Source organism: Micromesistius poutassou (genome assembly GCF_964030765.1).
Source record: "Micromesistius poutassou genome assembly, chromosome: 12".
NCBI lineage: Eukaryota > Metazoa > Chordata > Actinopteri > Gadiformes > Gadidae > Micromesistius > Micromesistius poutassou.
This window is the reverse complement of record NC_140282.1, coordinates 5,180,054-5,199,460: the sequence shown is the minus strand read 5'-3', so window position 1 is coordinate 5,199,460 and position 19,407 is coordinate 5,180,054. Positions and strand designations below refer to the sequence as shown.

General features: G+C 41.5%; 1 protein-coding gene across 1 annotated transcript; it reads left to right on the top strand.

Moving 5' to 3' along the window:
* Window positions 1-4,313: 4,313 nt before the first annotated feature.
* LOC311356126 (uncharacterized protein) lies at window positions 4,314-18,657 on the top strand (the record flags this gene model as incomplete). The annotated part of the gene is made up of 2 exons (XM_084475895.1): window positions 4,314-5,874; window positions 18,513-18,657. Exons 1-2 carry the CDS (start codon window positions 4,508-4,510, stop codon window positions 18,655-18,657), a joined length of 1,512 nt encoding a protein of 503 aa, XP_084332021.1. The 5' UTR covers window positions 4,314-4,507.
* Between the last annotated feature and the right edge of the window lie 750 nt (window positions 18,658-19,407).

Genomic DNA, 19,407 nt, shown 5'->3' with positions numbered 1-19,407 from the left:
GCGACATGTTGAAATGAAAATAAATTATAACATTAAGAATACTACCCTATACTGTCAACATATTTCAGTCTTTCATAACCAAGCTGTCGCCCAAATGAATCCATGAAAAATAAAATATCAACTGACTATCAAGCTTTGTAATATAACTATAATACATTGGATGTGTAGTGTGTGTGTGTGTTGTGGGTCCTCCATAGACAGACCATGCCCTTGAAAAAGTATTGGATCATAAGGAACCCATGTGCTATCTGCCTACCTCTTTGATTGTGGCCCTCTAATCATCTATACTGTTTTTTCAGCCTTGGGCCATATTTCTATCTTATTTCACTCAATTCCAGCAGTTGTGTTGTATTATATGGTTTGTTAACTGTCCTTGACTTATCTTTGGACTTACTCAAAACGTTGGTCCTCACATATTATAGATAAATAACATTTTTAGTTATCTGCCTCTATGTTCTTACATATGTCAGATCTTGTAGCATTGCGCTTGATGAGCTGTTCACTACTTGCTTTTGACATCTGACTTGTACTTAAAGTGGCTTGGCTTGTTCTTATAGTGGCTTTGCTTGTTCTCATAGTGACTTGGCTGGTTCTTATAGGGGCTTGACTTGTTCTCTAAACTTTCAGTGGTCAGAGATAGGAATTAACATGGAAGCACTTTTTCTGATAGCCATTGCAAATCTAGCGTGTCAAAACCATGTTATCCAAAAAACCTTGATTACAAGTTGTCATAATAAGGACATTGTTACTATATTAAGCTTGAAGTACACAGTGACACGCTCATCTCAAGTTACCGTTAACTACTTTACCCATAAGACATTGCATGGCATAGCCCAACTATTAAAGGAGTTTACAGCAGGTGACATATCTCATCAGTTTGAGCAGGAGAGCCTCATACAGGGAGGCTAAGGAAGGAGGTTTGGTGGTTGATGATATATCTGACTCTGAGCTACGTCCCAGGCAGCAACGAGCTACACTGTCAACCTGATTGTATTTCATGACCAGTTCTACACAAACAGTTCTACACCAAACTACACAAGATACTATCTGTTAGAGCTGAAACGGTATAAAAATGTCATATCAGGATTTTAGTAGCCAAAATTCTCATTGTTATCTGTATATTCTTGGTATATAAAAAATGTGCTGACATTTTTCAAATAGTACTTAAATACTTTCACCAAGTTTTATACTGAAAACCAAACCAAATATTTTTTTCAGGAGGAGCTATAACCTCACAGCCAAAGTTAAAGAAAAATTTAAATCAATCAATCACTACTCCGTTTTAAAGTGGCCAAGGGACTTAAACTTGCTCAGTAGTAGAATGACTATTGTCATTCTGTGTCTCATGTTTTTATTTTTATTTGTCTTCTGACACATTTTACATAATTAATACCTCTCAAACCACCTCTAAAATGTTGGGAATATATCAGTGCATTGCGTGTCTACTTTTTTTTGCAGCGGGGTCACACTCAGCACCATGGACAGCAGCCGAACCGCCACATTTGTCAACGCTAATCTCAGTGCCTGCACTGGACTCAGTCAAACCACCACAGCAATGCTTTCTCCAACAACCAAACATCCAAAATAGTTGTAGCCAGAGGTATCTTACACAGTATGTGGACAAGCATAGAACACATAGCCATCAAGAAGTGAATAGAATAATATTATTAGGTTGAGCCAAATTATATTAACACGCTATGACTAGTAGGATGAAAGACCAACAAAGGAAAACAACCATGCTTTAAAATTCAAGTTTCATTGATTCAGTGATTGCTCCGCTTTCAGGGATTCTACTGCCTCACCCTAAGCACCGCCCACAGAAGAAGGTTATTGTTTACTAAAAGAAAGAGGGTCTATAGTGGCTTAATTTACTCTTATATAGTGGCTTCATCTGTTCTCATAGTGCATCACTTGTCCTGATAGTGACTTCACTTGTTCTTATATAGTGTCTTCACTTGTCATTATAGTGGCTTCACTCGTTCTTATATAGTGGCTTCACTTGTCATTATAGTGGCTTCACTTGTTCTTATAGTGGCTTCACTTTTTCTTATATTGTGGCTTCACTTGTTCTTATATAGTGGCTTCACTTGTTCATATATTGGCTTCAGTTGTTCTTATATAGTGGCTTCATCTGTTCTTCTATAGTGGCTTCGCTTGTCATTATAGTGGCTTCCATTGTTCTTATAGTGGCTTTGCTTGTCCTTATAGTGGCTTCAATTGTTCTTATAGTGGCTTCACTAGCTCTTATAGTGGCTTCACTAATTATTTTTTAGTGGCTTCTCTTGTTCTTATAGTGGCTTCACTTGTTCTTATATTGGCTTCACTAGTTATTATATAGTGGCTTCTTCTGTTCTTATATAGTGGCTTCAATTGTTCTTGCAGTGGCTATAAATCTCAAGCAAAACTATGCATCCTTCCCATAATTGTAACAAACAAAAAGAGTGACAAAATAGCACTGAACACACTGTGTGTGTGTGTGTGTGTGTGTGTGTGTGTGTGTGTGTGTGTGTGTTGCGCCTGGCTGTTTTTCTCCTTGTGAGTGTCCTCTATCTATCTTGCAGCCTTTTTATCCTCCCCACCATCCCCACGTGCGTGTGTGCATATTCCTGTGCGTGCGTGCATGTGTGTGATGAACCAGAGACAAGTGCCACGGGGTATACATGTCCACTGCTACGTCTGTGCTCCTGAATGGGTGAATTAAGCATGCACCACCAGGCCGAGTGGATGGATATTCTCCCAAGCACACACGCTGGTAAACTCACCAACATGCACACAAATGTACCTTTAATGAGGCTAGGCCAGAAGCACACACCAGCCCAAGGGAGCTCTGTGCTGTGTTACAAAACTGTTAAATGTTAACTTTAACATGCAATCCACACTCACACGCTTGTAAGCAGAATCCTGCATTATTAAATGTGTGCCGGTAGGGTAATTAAGACTCTTGTAGTCCCTTCATAATTCATCTGCATTAAAAGGCGCGATTGTTTTGCTGGTATAAACGAGAGCTGGCACATGATGTGTTGGTAGATGAGCCAACATGACACTTGGCATGGCTGTCTTTGTAATTCTGTCTGCAGGCTGTTTGGCTAAATGACTGTGGAAGTGATAGAGGGGTTAAACGGTTGATTACAGCTAAAGTGCTTGACCTGGCTCAGTGGCTTTACCACAGGCCATACAAGGAACACTGGCCCTGTTTACACATGCATCTTACACCCATCTTCATATTGGGATTTGAAAACAGTTGTGATGCAAAGCAATGTTTTCTTCAGTGAGAACGGTTGTACGACGACCCAAGACAACCGCTTTAAGAACTGCCTTCGAAGGGGCAGTACACCACATTCATTCATTCTAGACTGAACGGTTGTTATACATGCACAGATTGAAAAATGGTTGCAGAATCTAGATATTTCTGTTAATTAAGCTGGGCCATTGAAGAGCAAACACATGAGAAAGTCTTTATTATTTGGAAACACAGGGCACAGGACATGGATGTCTCATACATAGCAAGCAATACCAATATGGAATATACTTGTGGCATGTGTATGTCTCCTGATATATCTCCCATATTTGTGCATTTGCAATTTCTCATATATGATCATATTGGGTTGACGCATGTTCTGAAGTAAAAAGTTTGTGCAAAGCATTCCCCACACAACAGAGCATAAGCCTATGCAATTATCTTCAAGAAATTATATACATAATATAGATCAAAATGTAATCTCCTATTAAGAGACAAATTATGAAGCTATACTATGCAAAATAATAAAAGCTATTTTAATCTTCAAATTATTCTGTCACCATTTAAATGTTAATGAAAATATGGTGAGTAGATATTGTTGCATATTCCTGTCCAATTAATTATGCATGAAACGAGAAAGATAAATTAAAGTTAATAAAGATGAGCAGTGAACAGTGTTCAACTGAAGGATACTAATCTGTTCTTGAATAGTTTATGGAATGGAAGACAAATATTGCTCCACTGTTTTGATAAAAATGAGGAACCTGGTATTCTAATTAATGCTCTAAGTGTTACATTGGCTGTATAATGGATAAGATAACAATATTACAATTAACTTATCTATCTATTTAGTAGGTATTTATGTTAGTTAGTTTCCAGTATTTTCCTGTGAGCAGTTGATGAAAGCAAGAGACTTATTCCCCAAACTGCCTCACCGTGCTCTCCATAATAACTCTTACCACACAATGCGTAGATTAATATTGATAATTTGGATTTAAGTCTTAGCCAGTAGCTTTTATCCACTCTAAAGACAGAGATAAGAGACAGCAGAGAGAGAGGTCGTGTTTCCCGAAGCTCCGCTAGACAGTGGCAAAAAGTACTTAATTCATCGTTCAGGTCTACTTTATTTTACTTTATTTCATGATCATAATACTTAAGAATATATAGTTTGTTTCCGTCAACCTCAATTGCTCGATTCAACAATACTTTTTGGCACTTTGACTACCGGATCAGACCGCAGCAAAAGCCTTGGACTTTCCTATCGCCAACATGCCTCTGTACTCGGATGTCTCAGGCACAGAGACTGGGAAATGCACAGACTGCACCAAACTGCAACAGACAGTGGCTTTATTTGAAACGAGGCTAGCAGCATTAGAAAAATGCAAAGGACTTCTCCAGGATACAGTGCCGATGGGTGAGTTTGCTGAGCTAGCTCAGACAAATCCACAACAGGATGATCAAAGCTATACTGTATCCTTCCCGAAGCTGGACAAGAGAGAGACAATTCCAACTGCCTCTCATTGGCACAGAGTCGGCGCTAAGCCCAAACAACATTCCAAAGTGAATCAACAAGTTCACTCAACGCCAAATGCTAAGCTTCCCAAAGCTAAAATCAGCCGGATTAGCCAATCGCTGAAGTTTACCATGCCGATGAAGAACCGGTTCCTGCCACTCCAGGAGTCCACGAACGCGCCTGCCACCCATGCACCCCTAAGCCCCAAGATGCGTCCAAACGGATGGTGTGGACAAAGACCGACCATGACCCTGTCGCCAGAGAGGCCAGCTGCGCATGCATCTGCCACCCGTGCACCCCTGAGCCCCAGGATGCGTCCGGACGGACGGTGGGGACAGAGACGGAACAAGAACCAGTCACCACGGAGTCGAGCTGTGCATGCGTCTGCGACCGCCACTTCAAGCCAACAAGGGCCCATCTCACAGAAAGCAGATGAACCAGACACTCTGATTGTAGGAGACTCAACCATAAAGGATATAACCGGTAAGAAGATCAAAGCATGCTACTTCCCAGATGTGATGGTTAGTGATGTCAACCAGAAACTAGCCACAATTATACTGGAAAACCCCAAAATCTCACAGATTATTGTGCATGCGGGACTTAATGATATTCGAAAAGAACAGTCAGAACTTCTGAAGAGGGATTTCACTGAACTATTGGACACACTGGACAAATTACACGTTAGGTCATTCATCAGTGGACCCATACCAGCCGTTGACAGGGGAATAAACAGATTCAGTCGTCTACTTGCACTGAATACATGGCTTTCAAGAGTCTGCAATGAAAGAGGAAGGGGCTTTATTGACAATTTCAACTTGTTCTGGGGGCGCAAATATCTTTTCAGAGCAGATGGCCTACACCCAAACAGGTTAGGCTCAAAACTGTTAAGGGACAATCTTCTCTTCTCACTCTCCCACCATGAGAAGAAGCGAGACTACAGCCTCCCCCACACATCTACTGTCCCACTATCTGACACACAGATAGCAGACAGACCACAGACCTTGAAGAGAGACAACAGCCTGCCCGACACCATCGACACCATGCCTCCCCCCTTTGCTGATGCTGGCTTGGCGAGGAACGGCCACCCCCCTCCTCTGCACTCCCCCAGCGACGATGACCTCCAGCACTCACCCATCGATGATGACCTCCAGCTGTCCCCCTTTGATGATGACCACCAGCCTCATCTCTCCCATAGCCACAACGACAACTCCAGTTCCACTGTCTCCTCCCTTTATGATTTTCCAGATGAATTTAAGAAACTGAGAAATGTTGGCATCAAACTTGCATCTGCGTCAATGATACCATCCCCATGTCATGACCACAGTCTGATAACAGCCAAGCGGAGGGCGCCCCAGCCCCCCCCTCCCTGTACTGATAGTAGTCCTGATTATTACTGAGACAAAAAAGGGTTCAGCCGTAGACACAGCACAAAGGAAGTTTTGCATAATCTGTTGAACCCAAGGTTGCCTACATCAAAACATGGCAACTTTTGCATTCCTGCTGTAATCACTAAGAGAGTAAACAAAGGGAAACTTAGATGCACTGCTAACCTCTCAAATCTCATACCTATTCCCTCCAAACCAAAATCAACCTTAAAGCCTATCAATAACACCATCAGGATGGGTCTACTTAATGTTAGGTCTCTTAATAACAAATCTTTTTTAGTTAATGATTTTATTACCACTGCTCAACTGGATTTTATGTTTTTAACTGAAACATGGCTAGAACAAAATAACAGTGCAACCGTTCTGATAGAGACAGCTCCTCCCAACTATAACTTTTTTGATGTATGTAGATCTGGAAAAAGAGGTGGAGGGGTTGCTGCTATATTTAAAAATGTATTTCAGGGGAAACAGATGCTATTTGGTGATTTTCCATCATTCGAATACCTTTGTGCTGTATTGAAATGTTCCCCCAGAGTTCTCCTATTAATTATTTACAGGCCACCCACATACGCTGCAAATTTCTTCGATGACTTTACAGAATTATTGTCTAGCATCTCCACAGACTTTGACTGTCTAGTTATAACTGGTGACTTCAATTTTCATACTGATGATTTTAATGATAAGTGTGCAAAAAAACTTTTTACCATTTTGGACACATTTGAAATGTCTCAACATGTGAAAGAGGCTACTCATTGTAAGGGGCACACTCTAGACCTGGTTATCACAAAGGGTCTAAATGTTTCAGATCTCTCTGTGACTGATCCTTCACTGTCTGATCATTTCTGTGTTTTCTTTAATATATCTTTTATTCCCGACATACAGACAAAATCAAATACTGTCAAAAAACGGTATATCAATGAACATTCTAATGTACTTTTTAAAAAGGCCATCTCCTTGCTTCCACCTCTCAACCCATGTTCTGCTGATGATCTTTTAGAAAACTTTAATTTGAAAATTTTGAAAGTCATAGATGTCATTGCACCTTATAAGGTTAAAACGATTTCTGGAAAGCAAAAGGCACCTTGGAGAAAAGCTGCTTTTGTAACAGCCCAGAAAAAAGAATGCAGGAAGGCTGAACGCATATGGCGTAAAACAAAACTTCATATACACCATGACATCTATAAAGAGAGCCTCCGTGCTTACAATTTAGACTTAAAAAGTGCTAGAGAAACATTTTTCTCCAATATCATTAAAACCAATACTAATAATGCCAAAACCCTATTTGCAACTGTTGACAGACTGACCAAGCCCCCAACACAAATTCCACCTGACCTTCATTCCACTCAGAAATGCAATGAGTTTGCAGCATTTTATACTGATAAAATTGAAGGCATCAGACGCGCCATCAATGTCTCCACTTTAAACAAAAATGCTGGACTACCACCATATTCAGGCAAAAGTAACGTGGCAATGACATGCTTTAATGTCACAGACTCTAAAACTCTTGTGGAAACTGTGACACAACTGAAGCCATCCACCTGTTGCCTTGATACTTTACCTACCAACCACTTTAAGAATGTTTTTGACTGCCTAGCAATAGACATATTGCAAATAGTTAACAACTCTCTCCAATCAGGCACTTTCCCAAAAGGCTTAAAAACTGCAGTTATCAAACCCCTTTTAAAAAAGCGGAGCCTAGATGCCTCTGTTATTAACAACTACAGACCAATATCAAATCTACCCTTCATAAGTAAAATCATTGAGAAAATTGTCCTCCAGCAACTTAGTGACTTCCTGGCATCAACTGGTTGCTATGACACCTTCCAATCCGGATTTCGACCCCTTCACAGCACTGAGACCGCCCTTATTAAAGTTGTAAACGACATCCGTCTTAACACAGACTCTGGCAAAATCTCAATACTAATGCTACTAGACCTCAGTGCTGCATTCGACACTGTAGACCATACAATACTTTTGGACAGATTAGAAAACTGGGTGGGGCTTTCAGGCACAGTTTTAAATTGGTTTAGGTCCTACCTACAAAATAGGAACTACTTTGTTTCCATTGGCGACTTTGTTTCAGAATCAACAAACGTGACATGTGGAGTCCCACAAGGTTCGATCTTAGGACCCTCTCTATTCAACATCTACATGCTCCCACTAGGGCAAATCATGCAAAATAACAATATTGACCATCACTGCTATGCTGATGACACTCAAATCTATGTATCTCTATCACCAAATGACTATCAGCCCATAGATCTGTTGTGCCAGTGCATTGAGCAAGTCAAAGACTGGATGTGCCAAAATTTCCTTCAACTAAATGAGGACAAAACCGAGATAATTGTATTTGGTGCTAAAACCGAAAGGCTTAAAGTTACCCAACACCTTCACTCTCTGTCCTTGAAAACCTCAATCAAAGCCAGAAATCTAGGGGTTATTATGGATTCAGATTTACATTTCGACAGTCACATCAAATCAGTTACAAAATCGGCATATTATCACCTTAAAAACGTAGCAAAACTTAGAGGGCTCATGTCTACCGAAGACTTACAAACACTTGTACATGCCTTTATCACTAGCAAGCTTGATTACTGCAATGGTCTCCTTACAGGTCTCCCAAAAAAAACTCTAAGGCAACTACAGCTTGTTCAGAATGCTGCTGCTAGAGTTCTAACAAAGACCAAAAAATGTGAACATATTACACCAATTCTCAAATCATTACATTGGCTCCCTGTATGTCAGAGAATTGATTTTAAAATCATGTTGCTAACCTACAAATCCCTACATGGTTTAGGGCCAAAATATTTAACTGATATGCTTCCACTACATAAGTCTTCTAGACCACTAAGATCCTCTGAGACCAATCTGTTAATTATCCCCAGAGTCAACACGAAACATGGGGAAGCAGGATTTAGTTACTATGCAACAAATAGCTGGAATAAACTCCCTGAGGATTTAAGACTTGCCCCAACTCTGACAGCTTTTAAAACAAGACTGAAGACTTTTATGTTTGCTTTAGCTTTCTGCTAAATCTTAAATCTACAATGTTTCTATTTTTATTTTATTAGTAACTTTGCCTTTCTAAAATGCATTTTTATTAACTCTGCCTTTCTAAAATGTTTTTTTTTTTTTTTTTTTTTTTTAACTTTGCCTTTACTTTCTATCTATTTTACTTTTTACTTATCTATTATTTTATTTTATTGTATGACAATGTTTATATGTGAAGCACTTTGAGTCTGCCTTGTGTATGAAAAGTGCTATATAAATAAAGTTGCCTTGCCTTGCCTTGCCTAAAGATCAGAACAGTTAGTAAATGGTTGGATAATAATTGGACATAAACCGGCCATTGATCATGAATTCTTAATTACTCTCCCCCAATAACTGACTAAATAGGTTCTTACAAATGTACAGCTATTGATTGAAATCTACAGCTATTTAATTAACACTAGCAGGCAGTATACTGGAAATGGAGAGCAGGTACAGAACATATTTGTTGCTAATATTATATGTTATATATTCAAGAAGTAATGACTATGACCCTGTTATGTAAAAAAAAACATATCAATATATGTTAGTCTGCATAGTCTGATGAAATATGAATGAAGAACAGAACAAATAAGATCATTATTAGCCACCAGATCAAAACAAAAGATCTGATGTTGCACAAGGGCCAGTTACAGAAAATGTAATTTTATGAATTACAGGCCTAATGACAGCAAAGCTCATCCCATAATACCTTGATCTTTCCTAGACTGACTCTCGATCAAAGAGAGCCATTCTAAGTTTGAGTCCCACTGATAACCTTAGGTTTGAGTAAAACAAATCACTCTTTCCATTTATCAACACACACATGGCATGGAGGATGTGGCCGTTACAGCCGGAAATGTGTATTTCCAAAGTATGTTCCTGGTCCACTTTTAGTCACTTATTAGTCATACATTGTGTGTTCATTGACATCCTGGTATTCAAACAAGATACATGTCGGCTATTAATGGTATGTGGAAAAAACAACAGTTAAAGTTAAAGTCTGGTGTTAAAGTAAGTTAGGTAGTAAATTACTATGAGTTCATAGTTGCTACACCTTGGTATTTTAAACGTTGTTCTTGGTTGTCTGCCTCATTTGTTGCATTTCAGAAACACAGGAAGTTCTCCTAGAGCTCTTCAAAAAGGACAGGTCGGCTCGAATTGTTTCCCAGCGGTGACATTTGATCGACAAAGGTAGAAATTCTGTGATTTGTGGAGATGACGCCAACGCTCCCTCACATGCTGCACAGAGCGATTCTGAACATTTGACAGAAAGGGTTACTACCCCCTCCAGGTTTTAGCTTCACATTCACTCAGCCCTTCCTTCAGCCATGTTCTTTACTGCAAGAAACCTTGTGGGTTTTACATGTCATTTTACTCATACGGTAAACATGGATTGTTTGGCAAGTCGACTTGCGAGCAATCGTGTTGAATAACCACGCGAGAAAAACTGTGCGTCAACTACGCAAATGCAACCACACCATGTGCTAGCATGTTGTTTAGGTGAGCTCCGTTGGGGAGAAGAAAAAGTTAAGTTAGCCTTTATTGTCCCTTTTTGGGGGAAATTCATTCTCTGCTTTTGACCCATCCGGGAGCCGGTGAACACCCGGAGCAGCGGCCAGCCGCAGTGCAGCGCCCGGGGAGCTGGTGGGGGTTTCAGGTGCCTTGCTCAAGGGCACCTCATCCGTGGATGAGGACGTAGGAGAGTGTTGCACAACCAAGATTCCAACCGGCCACCCTCCGGTTACCGGTCCAACTCGTTAACCAGTAGGCCACGGATGCCCACTAGAACGCAGAGAATTGCAATCCATCGTTGCCCAAAACAGACTACCACTCATACCTATCCTCCTGCTTTTAGCCCACCGTTCTTTGCCGCCTGCAGTCCTGAGTGCGGCATGCTGTGGTAGCTAAAGGCACTCGTTAAAGGCAATAACTTATCTTGCGTTTGAAGCTAATGGAGGAATACTGGCCGCAGTGAAAAATAAATTACATTCAGCCCCCACCCCCCCCCCCATAGTCCCCCTCTCTCTCTCTCCACCCTTCTTGACCTGCAGTGTGATGTAGCAGCGGTAAGAGTGGGCATTACAGTATTAGAATTTATCTGTGCGGCATGACGCTGACTGATGCATTTGGAAATAATGTACTGGGGCTGAGCATTACAGGGACCCTGTAACTAACGGGCTTGCCCGTGGCCCGCCGATGTAGATCATTCAAGCTGGCCGAGCTCATCAACTCCTACAGTTCTTGGCAGGGCAGCACAGTCTGACCAGCTGTTCAAGCTCTGCAGTAAAGCCTCCTCCTTCAGTAAAAAAAAAACATTAACAACTTGATCCTGGTCTTATTCTTGTGAGCCACTTATTCTCATTCACCTGCTTTGCTTCCATGTTATTCATATATGTTTCTCCATTTATTTTTTTCCCTATTACTTAACGCCAGGAACTGAACAGGACCCTGGCATTGTGTTAAGGGACCATTCGTCTTAAGGCGGTTATACTCTGCTAAAGAAATAGGCTATTATGGATCCATCATGGATCTTTTTTTCAGTTTTCATACATTTTGAGTCATAACTGAATACTTTCAGATTCCATAATATCATAATCTTGTGTGTGACCATAGTTTTAATGTCTAGCATGCAATTCAGTCAAATCCACTCTGCCCAGGTGTTATACTACTTTATATTTGATTTAAATTGGGATGTCAAACTTAGTTTGAAAGCATACCAAATGCATTCTAGAAAAATAGCAAAAGCAAATCACCTTTTCCTAGGAAACCAGGCTTTAGACACAGGGGTTGCCTTGATGAATCCCAGCTACAGAGGGGTCAGAGACGGCTATTGCATAGCAATGTGTTTTTCTCAGCAGGCAGGGGGCGAGAGGAGACTAATAAGATCATAAGAGTTGAGGAAGAGGGGGTACCCACGGGAGCTGGCAAAAATGTTTTTTTCGGTAACATTTTTAAAAGAAAGCGGTTTGAAAATATAATGATGTCTACTTTGAAATGCATCAGTAATAAGGGGTGTACTGTTTTGTTCTTGGATATGGAGGCGGATTGCAATTCCCCAGTCCAGTTGAAGTGTGCGGGTTAGAGGGGGCGATAGGTGAGAATCACGAATGGGAAATGTGTGATTGCAAGAAGGAGGCATTTTATTTCCTTGGTCTTTGTCTAGGTGCGCTGTGCAGGCGAGGGAATAGAGAACGTGCTCATTATTTGTTCTGGTTTTATTTCTCTTAATATAATAATGTGCTTTATATCTTCTTGTTCTTTTGTGCATTTTAACAATGATATTGACCAGGTCGAAATGTTTCAGGCCATGGATGAACGATGAACAATGAATGCTTTATCTGATCTTCCACTGAACTACTAAGGAAGTATACCTATTTACTATACATCCAGGTAATATTCTTTCTGCCCTGACTTCATAATTCTCCTGACTCCATATGAGGATGCAGACTATTATCCCAATGTATTATCTAATACAGTCTGTAATCAGAAGTCAATGGTCTAATATGATACATACATAAGCCAAGTAGGCCTATGCTTTTTCTTGCTTCATATTATCGTAAGGGACTGTGAGATGCATGGTCCACTGCAGTATCAAGCAGATTTTGAATGTTTTAAAAAGCAAAAGTCAACAGTCCTGCCTCATATTTTCATGAATACACTGTAGCCAATATCTGGATGTCTGGTACTTAAATGTAGCTAGTAATGAGAATCTGCATGAAGATATGACTTGTGTCTACCCCATTACCCTATATTATTTAAATATTGTTATTATTTATTATTTAAATTTATTGTGTGTGTGTGTGTGTGTGTGTGTGTGTGTGTGTGTGTGTTGGTGTGTGTCTGATGAGAGCATATGCCGAAGTGTCAGGGTGAGGTGTTGGTTGAGAGCAGTCATGGCTATTTTCTGACTCACTAGCTGTGCGAATGGGTAGGTTAGCTGTGCACTGTCCTGTAACATAGGTCATTACGACAGTGTAGGAGATCCATAGGGAATTGAGGTCAAGGTCAAGTCTTGGACAATGACCTCCACAAACTTGTCTGGCTCTTTCTGAACTCCACTACCACCAAGGTGGGTTGCTAAAATAATTCAGGAAAAAAATGAATCGCTTGAGAAGGCTTTGTTGAAATTCATACTGGGGGCCGAGATAGCTGTCATCTACTGGTCCACCATTAAAAGGTTTGACTGTGCCAGGGCTGCAATAGCGATCCTGTGCAACCAGCACAATTTCAGATAATCGACACACAAATTGCACATTTTAGTGTGCGTTCATCGTGGCTCCTGTAGATGTTTTATTTTATTATCTCTTTCGTCTTTTTACTGTGGATAATCATTTGTAATTTAGCAAAATACATCAAACCATTTCTGCGGGCTTGGTTCGGACTGGGCTCATTATCTCCCCGCCAAAAAAATAAATAAAAAGTATAATTTTTGGGATGGTAGACAGATAATAGATGTCAATTATAGCGCAACAACTCATCCAAATCGTCAACTGTAAAGGTCTAGTTTGTTGTATCTATTTCAGCTGCACATGTGCACCACAAGCGGCCCCCACGTGGATGTCCCAATGCTATCAGTCTGTGCTTTGATGTGGTTTATCTTTAAACCTCACCGCCACCCCCAGCCATCCGCCTAGCCCCCTTGGGGTCAGCACCTTTGATGTTTCTCATGTGCCCTGCCAAATAGAATATTTAATAAGGAGTCATTATCATTTTGATTTCTTGCTGAATGGGAAAGAGTGACCTCTGGCATTTAGCTGAGAGTATCTCATTGAAGGAAGGGGTAATTGAAGCAATAAGGGTGTGTGCATGCTTTAGGTTTTGGTGGAAGCGTGCAGGCAGTATCGCTGATTATGATTTGTGTTGACATTTTTTTATTTTTGTTGGTAGGACAAAAGATGATTTATTATCTTGTTTCTTGATATATATTATACGCACACACATATACATATATATATATATATACATATATATATATATATATATACATTTATGTATAGGTTATGATATCACAAAAGGTATTTTATGTGATCATGCTGATCCTGCCTCCAAAGCCAGCAAAAATATTAGGCAATAATATTTTTAGGTGCCTGAACACCTGAATAATTCCAAGTGTTAGCATGCATCACAAACCAAATATTAGCTACCAAACCGAATATCTAGTGCAAGCTTATGTTGATCAATTCAACCGTTTTTATGTGTATTTGTGTCAGTACTATGTCAGATCTACATATTTTTGCTGCAGCCATGTTTGGTAGCAGACCGCACACTGTTCAGGCTCTAAATGGTAACTTTCAGGTCCCGGTACCGTTGGTAATGCTTTTTCACAGCTGTTGAGAGATGAAAGTACTTTGGTTAAGCAGTGCCCTGGTTGTGCTGTAGCAAGCATCAGGTATACAAATAATGAACACTGAATATTAATCATTTTGGAGGTGCATGGCTCCTCACATTGGGTTATCGTCAAGGGTAATCAGGCTACCTAAAATACCCAATAGCTTGAACTGTTTCATGTTGCAAATATCAGTCACCATCACAATTGGATCTGATGAATAATTTCTAGGTCCATTCAAAATCACATGGGAGCGGATCTCCCTGAGGAATTAACATGTTTTCCATTTGTTGATATACTTTGAAAAGCAGTGATATAGCCAGTGAAAGAAGCTCCTCTAATGGTATTGTGAGTTGCTCGGTGTACAAGACTTATTCATTCTGTAATGATTGAATACATACATACATACAGTACATTTTTCTAAGCTTCAGATGGTTTTTAAACGTTTTTGGTGACAATGTGTCCTTTACAAATATCTTAATCCTACAAAAAAATGTCCTGCATTGGTCCATTCCTTGAATTAAGTGTCCAGTTCTATAAATTAAAAAAATCTGTTGATAAATACAAAGAAGATCATTTAGACGTCATAGGTCACAGTTGTAATTGCTCCCACGCAAACGTTTACTGACGTTTACTGTACCAGGGATTCACTAATGAAGGCTCATGGAAAGAGACGAGATGGTAGCAGCTTGTCCTGCAAACACAAGCCTCTGGGAATCGAAAGAAAAAAAGCCGCTCTGTCTCTATCTTTTGACATTTTCCACGCATCTGGCACTCAGCCAAGACACGTTTTCAGTCAATTAGCCGGAATTAATTATAATAGTTTGCAATTTTCTTCAGCTTATAATGTGGGTGTAATTACTGTATAATTACTGGAATGATCGCAGCACAAAGGAGACCAAGCATCCTAGGAAGGTCTCATGCAGCACTGCTAATTAAACATTCTTCATGGCCTTTTTATTCTGCGTTCTTATTACAAAATGTGTAAAGAAAGTAAACAAAAAAGATGCAAGAACTTCTTCTTCTCTTATTGAATTAGGGAGGTCAAGGATAACAAACAAGGCTGTAATTGTGGGTCAAGCAACTAAGATATTAGATTGGCCAATTAGAGTTCGGTGCCGTCGATGATAAGCTGGTTTCTCCTTGCTGTAAAGCACTATGACCTTGGAGTAATAGCATGGATAGCGTTCAATCGCTCAATGGGGTTCTGTCTGTGATAGCTCACACTGGAGTCACATAGACAGTATCTTTCTAACGTACGCACGTGCACACATCCATGCACGCGCACAAACAAACACACACACACAGACACACAAAAACACTGCACCAAAATGTTCTAAGTGCATCATTCATGGACTAGCATCTCATCTATGCAGTCATTTTCTTTGCACAGATCCCAGCACTTTTTCTTTTTGTCTTTTGTTTTAAATGCATCCTCAACTGGGGGGATTCTCCCCTACCCCCCGATGGCAGCCAACCCCCCCCCCCCCCCCCCCCCCCCCCCAATTTCGTGTGTTCCCCCCCCCCCCCCCCCGTACCCCTCTACCTCATTTGAAAAGCGAGCCAAAGTCACACAACATTAGTTGAGTGGTGGCTGCAGCGTGGCGCTACAGAGGGCCCATTACTCTTCCTTGACAGTATCAAAGAGAGCAGCAGAGCCCGGCCTGCGCCCCAGCCTCCCCGTCGTCACTCACCATGCGCACCACTCGCAGGAAATTGCCTCATACTTCAGCAGGCAGGAGGTGACACAGCAGCGACACCCCATGCACCCCGTCCACCCCATCCACGTGCCACTCTCCAGGCCCGGGGCATGGGTGGGACGCACACGGAGGAACGCCGACACGCGCCGACGGGCACATATGCACAGGCATACACACATTAACCCACACATTCATTTACACGCATGCGCGCACACATGCTAGAAGGCAAATGCACGTGCACGCGTGCGTGTGCACACACACACACACACACACACACACACACACACACACACACACACACACGACACAAACATATACACACACATATACACGCATGCACGGACACACACACACACACACACACACATATATACACGCATGCATGCACACACACTAACACACACACACACACACACACACACACACAGGGGTGTTTGGAGCAGAAAAGGAGTGCTGGCCAGGGGGGGTGAAGCCAAGCAGGACTGGGCATTGAACTCTGCATGCTCAATCTTAGTCCTATGGCCACTGAGTATGATTACAGATATGGGTCGCTCATTTCACACCGCAGTAGCAGTCATGACAATGTTTTCAAAATGCTACATTTGACATGTATGTGTATTGGATCGGATTTGTACTAATACTAACACAATTGTGTAGAGTGTATCTGTCATTTGGTTCATGACAGCGTTGAATGTTAAGAAGATAATATTATAATATCACTTGAGAGGGAGTGCTGTCTTAGTGAATATCAGCACGGTTGTGATTCGGTCTGAGGAACAAGGCCGCAGGCCGAGTACCGAAGGTAATCACAGCCATGCTCATAGTGCTCATATTCAGTATGACAGCATGGCTGTGAGTGTGATATGGCTTCTATACAACAGTATCACAAGCACCATTTATTATTTTACAGTCAGAAGTGATAAGTGATAATATTTGGTTTGTTTGTTTACTTGATCATTTATTCGGCTCTGCCAACTCCAATAGTTCCGCAACTGGACTGGGACTGGACTGTTGCCAAGCAAAACTTAAACATTTTCCAAACTTTCTGCTTTGTGTAGGGCAACACGTGACCGCAGGCCAGCTTTTGTGTCATGCACATGTATTTGTATGTTTCCATGTATTGTGCAACCCTTTGAAATATTTAAGTCTGTTGTCAGTCGGTTAATTAATGGCTTCAAGAAACACCTGTAAAGCTGATTGATACATGTGTAGTTAAAAGTCCCAGTGCTGTTATACTCTATATCAGCACCCATGGAAGGCCTCTTGTCCAATCAAATGACTTGGATCGGAACTTATTGTTGATAATATGTAATAATAAACGAGAAAGGAAAGGGTGCAGCACAAGATAAAGGCGTATGGAAGTCAAGACTGTGTATATTTTGGTGTAATAACCCTTATCTGGTGGACTCTGGCTAGCTTCAGTGTGGAGATTCAGGTTCCACACACAGGCGGGGTTAGGAAAGAGCATGGTATGCTATCACTACCATACATCCATGAACACACAGCCATTATTAGACGGCAGAGCCTTGAGGTAGATTTAGCTCACGTTGGAATCTGGCTTTGCATGGCCCACACATGTTTTAAGAGTGGCCTCTGGTCTCTGACCCCAGTCCATGACAAATGATGGGCTGATCAGAATGTAGTCAAATGCTACCATGATAATGTGTTTGCCAGTAAGTGCTGTGCGAGTGATGCACTTTCTCGAAATGTTTAAAGGTTGAGGTTTATATAAAAATAAAGTAGGCTTATAATGATGTGTTTCAAAATCAATATCATAACGTGTGTTATACCATTACAATACTGCGGTTAGGAAAAGCTACAGGCTCCGGGATCTGCCAAAAAGGGAATTGTTTGTTGTTTACATTTAGTGAGCATGTTCATGTTTTGTATAGAAAGGGGGGGGGGGGTATAGGAGGCACCCATTTTTCTTGAGGCAGAAGAGGTAGTTACAGATCTGTTTATACCATCCCAGAGTTTCTCTCACTATACAAGGCTGCCGCCCTCTGCACAGCTCTCCAGAGGACCTGACCATGTTTATTGCAATTGTGAAAGCGGCCTTTGTTTGTGATTGTATGTGCTCTTCATCCCCTTCCCCTTGTTTATCCACTCCTTTCATTTCATGGTGCGGTGGCGGGGGGCGGGGGCCGGGCTGGGGTGGGGTGGGTGGGTGGGGGTCCTGGGGTGGCGGGTGGGAGGAGCGGGGCTCTGTGATTAGGGCGAGGGAGAGTGCTTCTCAGCAGGCCCTCTCTGTTTTGTATTCATCAAAAGAAACTGCCTTTGATTCGCTCCCTCTTTGACGGGGTGACATCGCCGTCTGCAGCACCGCACTGTCGCTGAGGAAATTGTGCTCCTACCACACCCTCTCTGCCATCCTCCCCACTACTCCAGTTCCCCTGCTCCCTGTGCTCCTCTGTGCCACCCGACGCCCCATCTCCACTGGTTCAGCCCCTATGCTCTCGGCCTGACCCCCCCGAAACCTCCTCCAGTGCAGCCCTTCAGGCAAAACACACCAGCCTAATCATGTCTCCATTATTATTGCTATTGTCTGTGTTTTTTTGATGAGAAATGTATGTTTGCCAAGGAATCTCTAAAAGGTTTCTCGGTTAAGGCTTTGCCCCCCCTTCTTGCCCCTTGACCCCCCTCTCTCGGGACCCACAGTCGGACCAACGTGGTCGAATACAAGAGGATGACTGATGCCAGGAATACAAAGTGAAACAAGGAAATTATAGGATCAGAATGGACCATTCAATACATGATTCTTGAATGGTATGCCATAGAAATAAAATGGTAGACAGCAGATTATGACATTATGGTCTTATTCCAATAAACAGGCTTGATTTCACAACTCTGATTTAGCAGTAGTAGAATAGGAGTTGTTATTTCAGCATGTAATAACTAATGTCTTCATGTTTGCATGTAACAACAGTTGCTTTAATGGTGGTGTGAATGAATACCTTTCTGTCTTGATGGCAACGCATTTAATAGCCTCAGTGTAAAAAGCATAGTAACTACATTTGATTATGGTCGGAGCCTGTGGCCAAGTTCTTAGCAAAGTACATGACCTTCCGTTCCTACTAGATGACAGAAGCCATGCAATTGTTGACATAGAAGCCCATCCTAAAACTACCCTCAGCAACCACATCAGTCAATTGGGTTCAGTCTGTGATAGCTCACATAGACTTCCACACACACACACACACACACATCGCATCTTT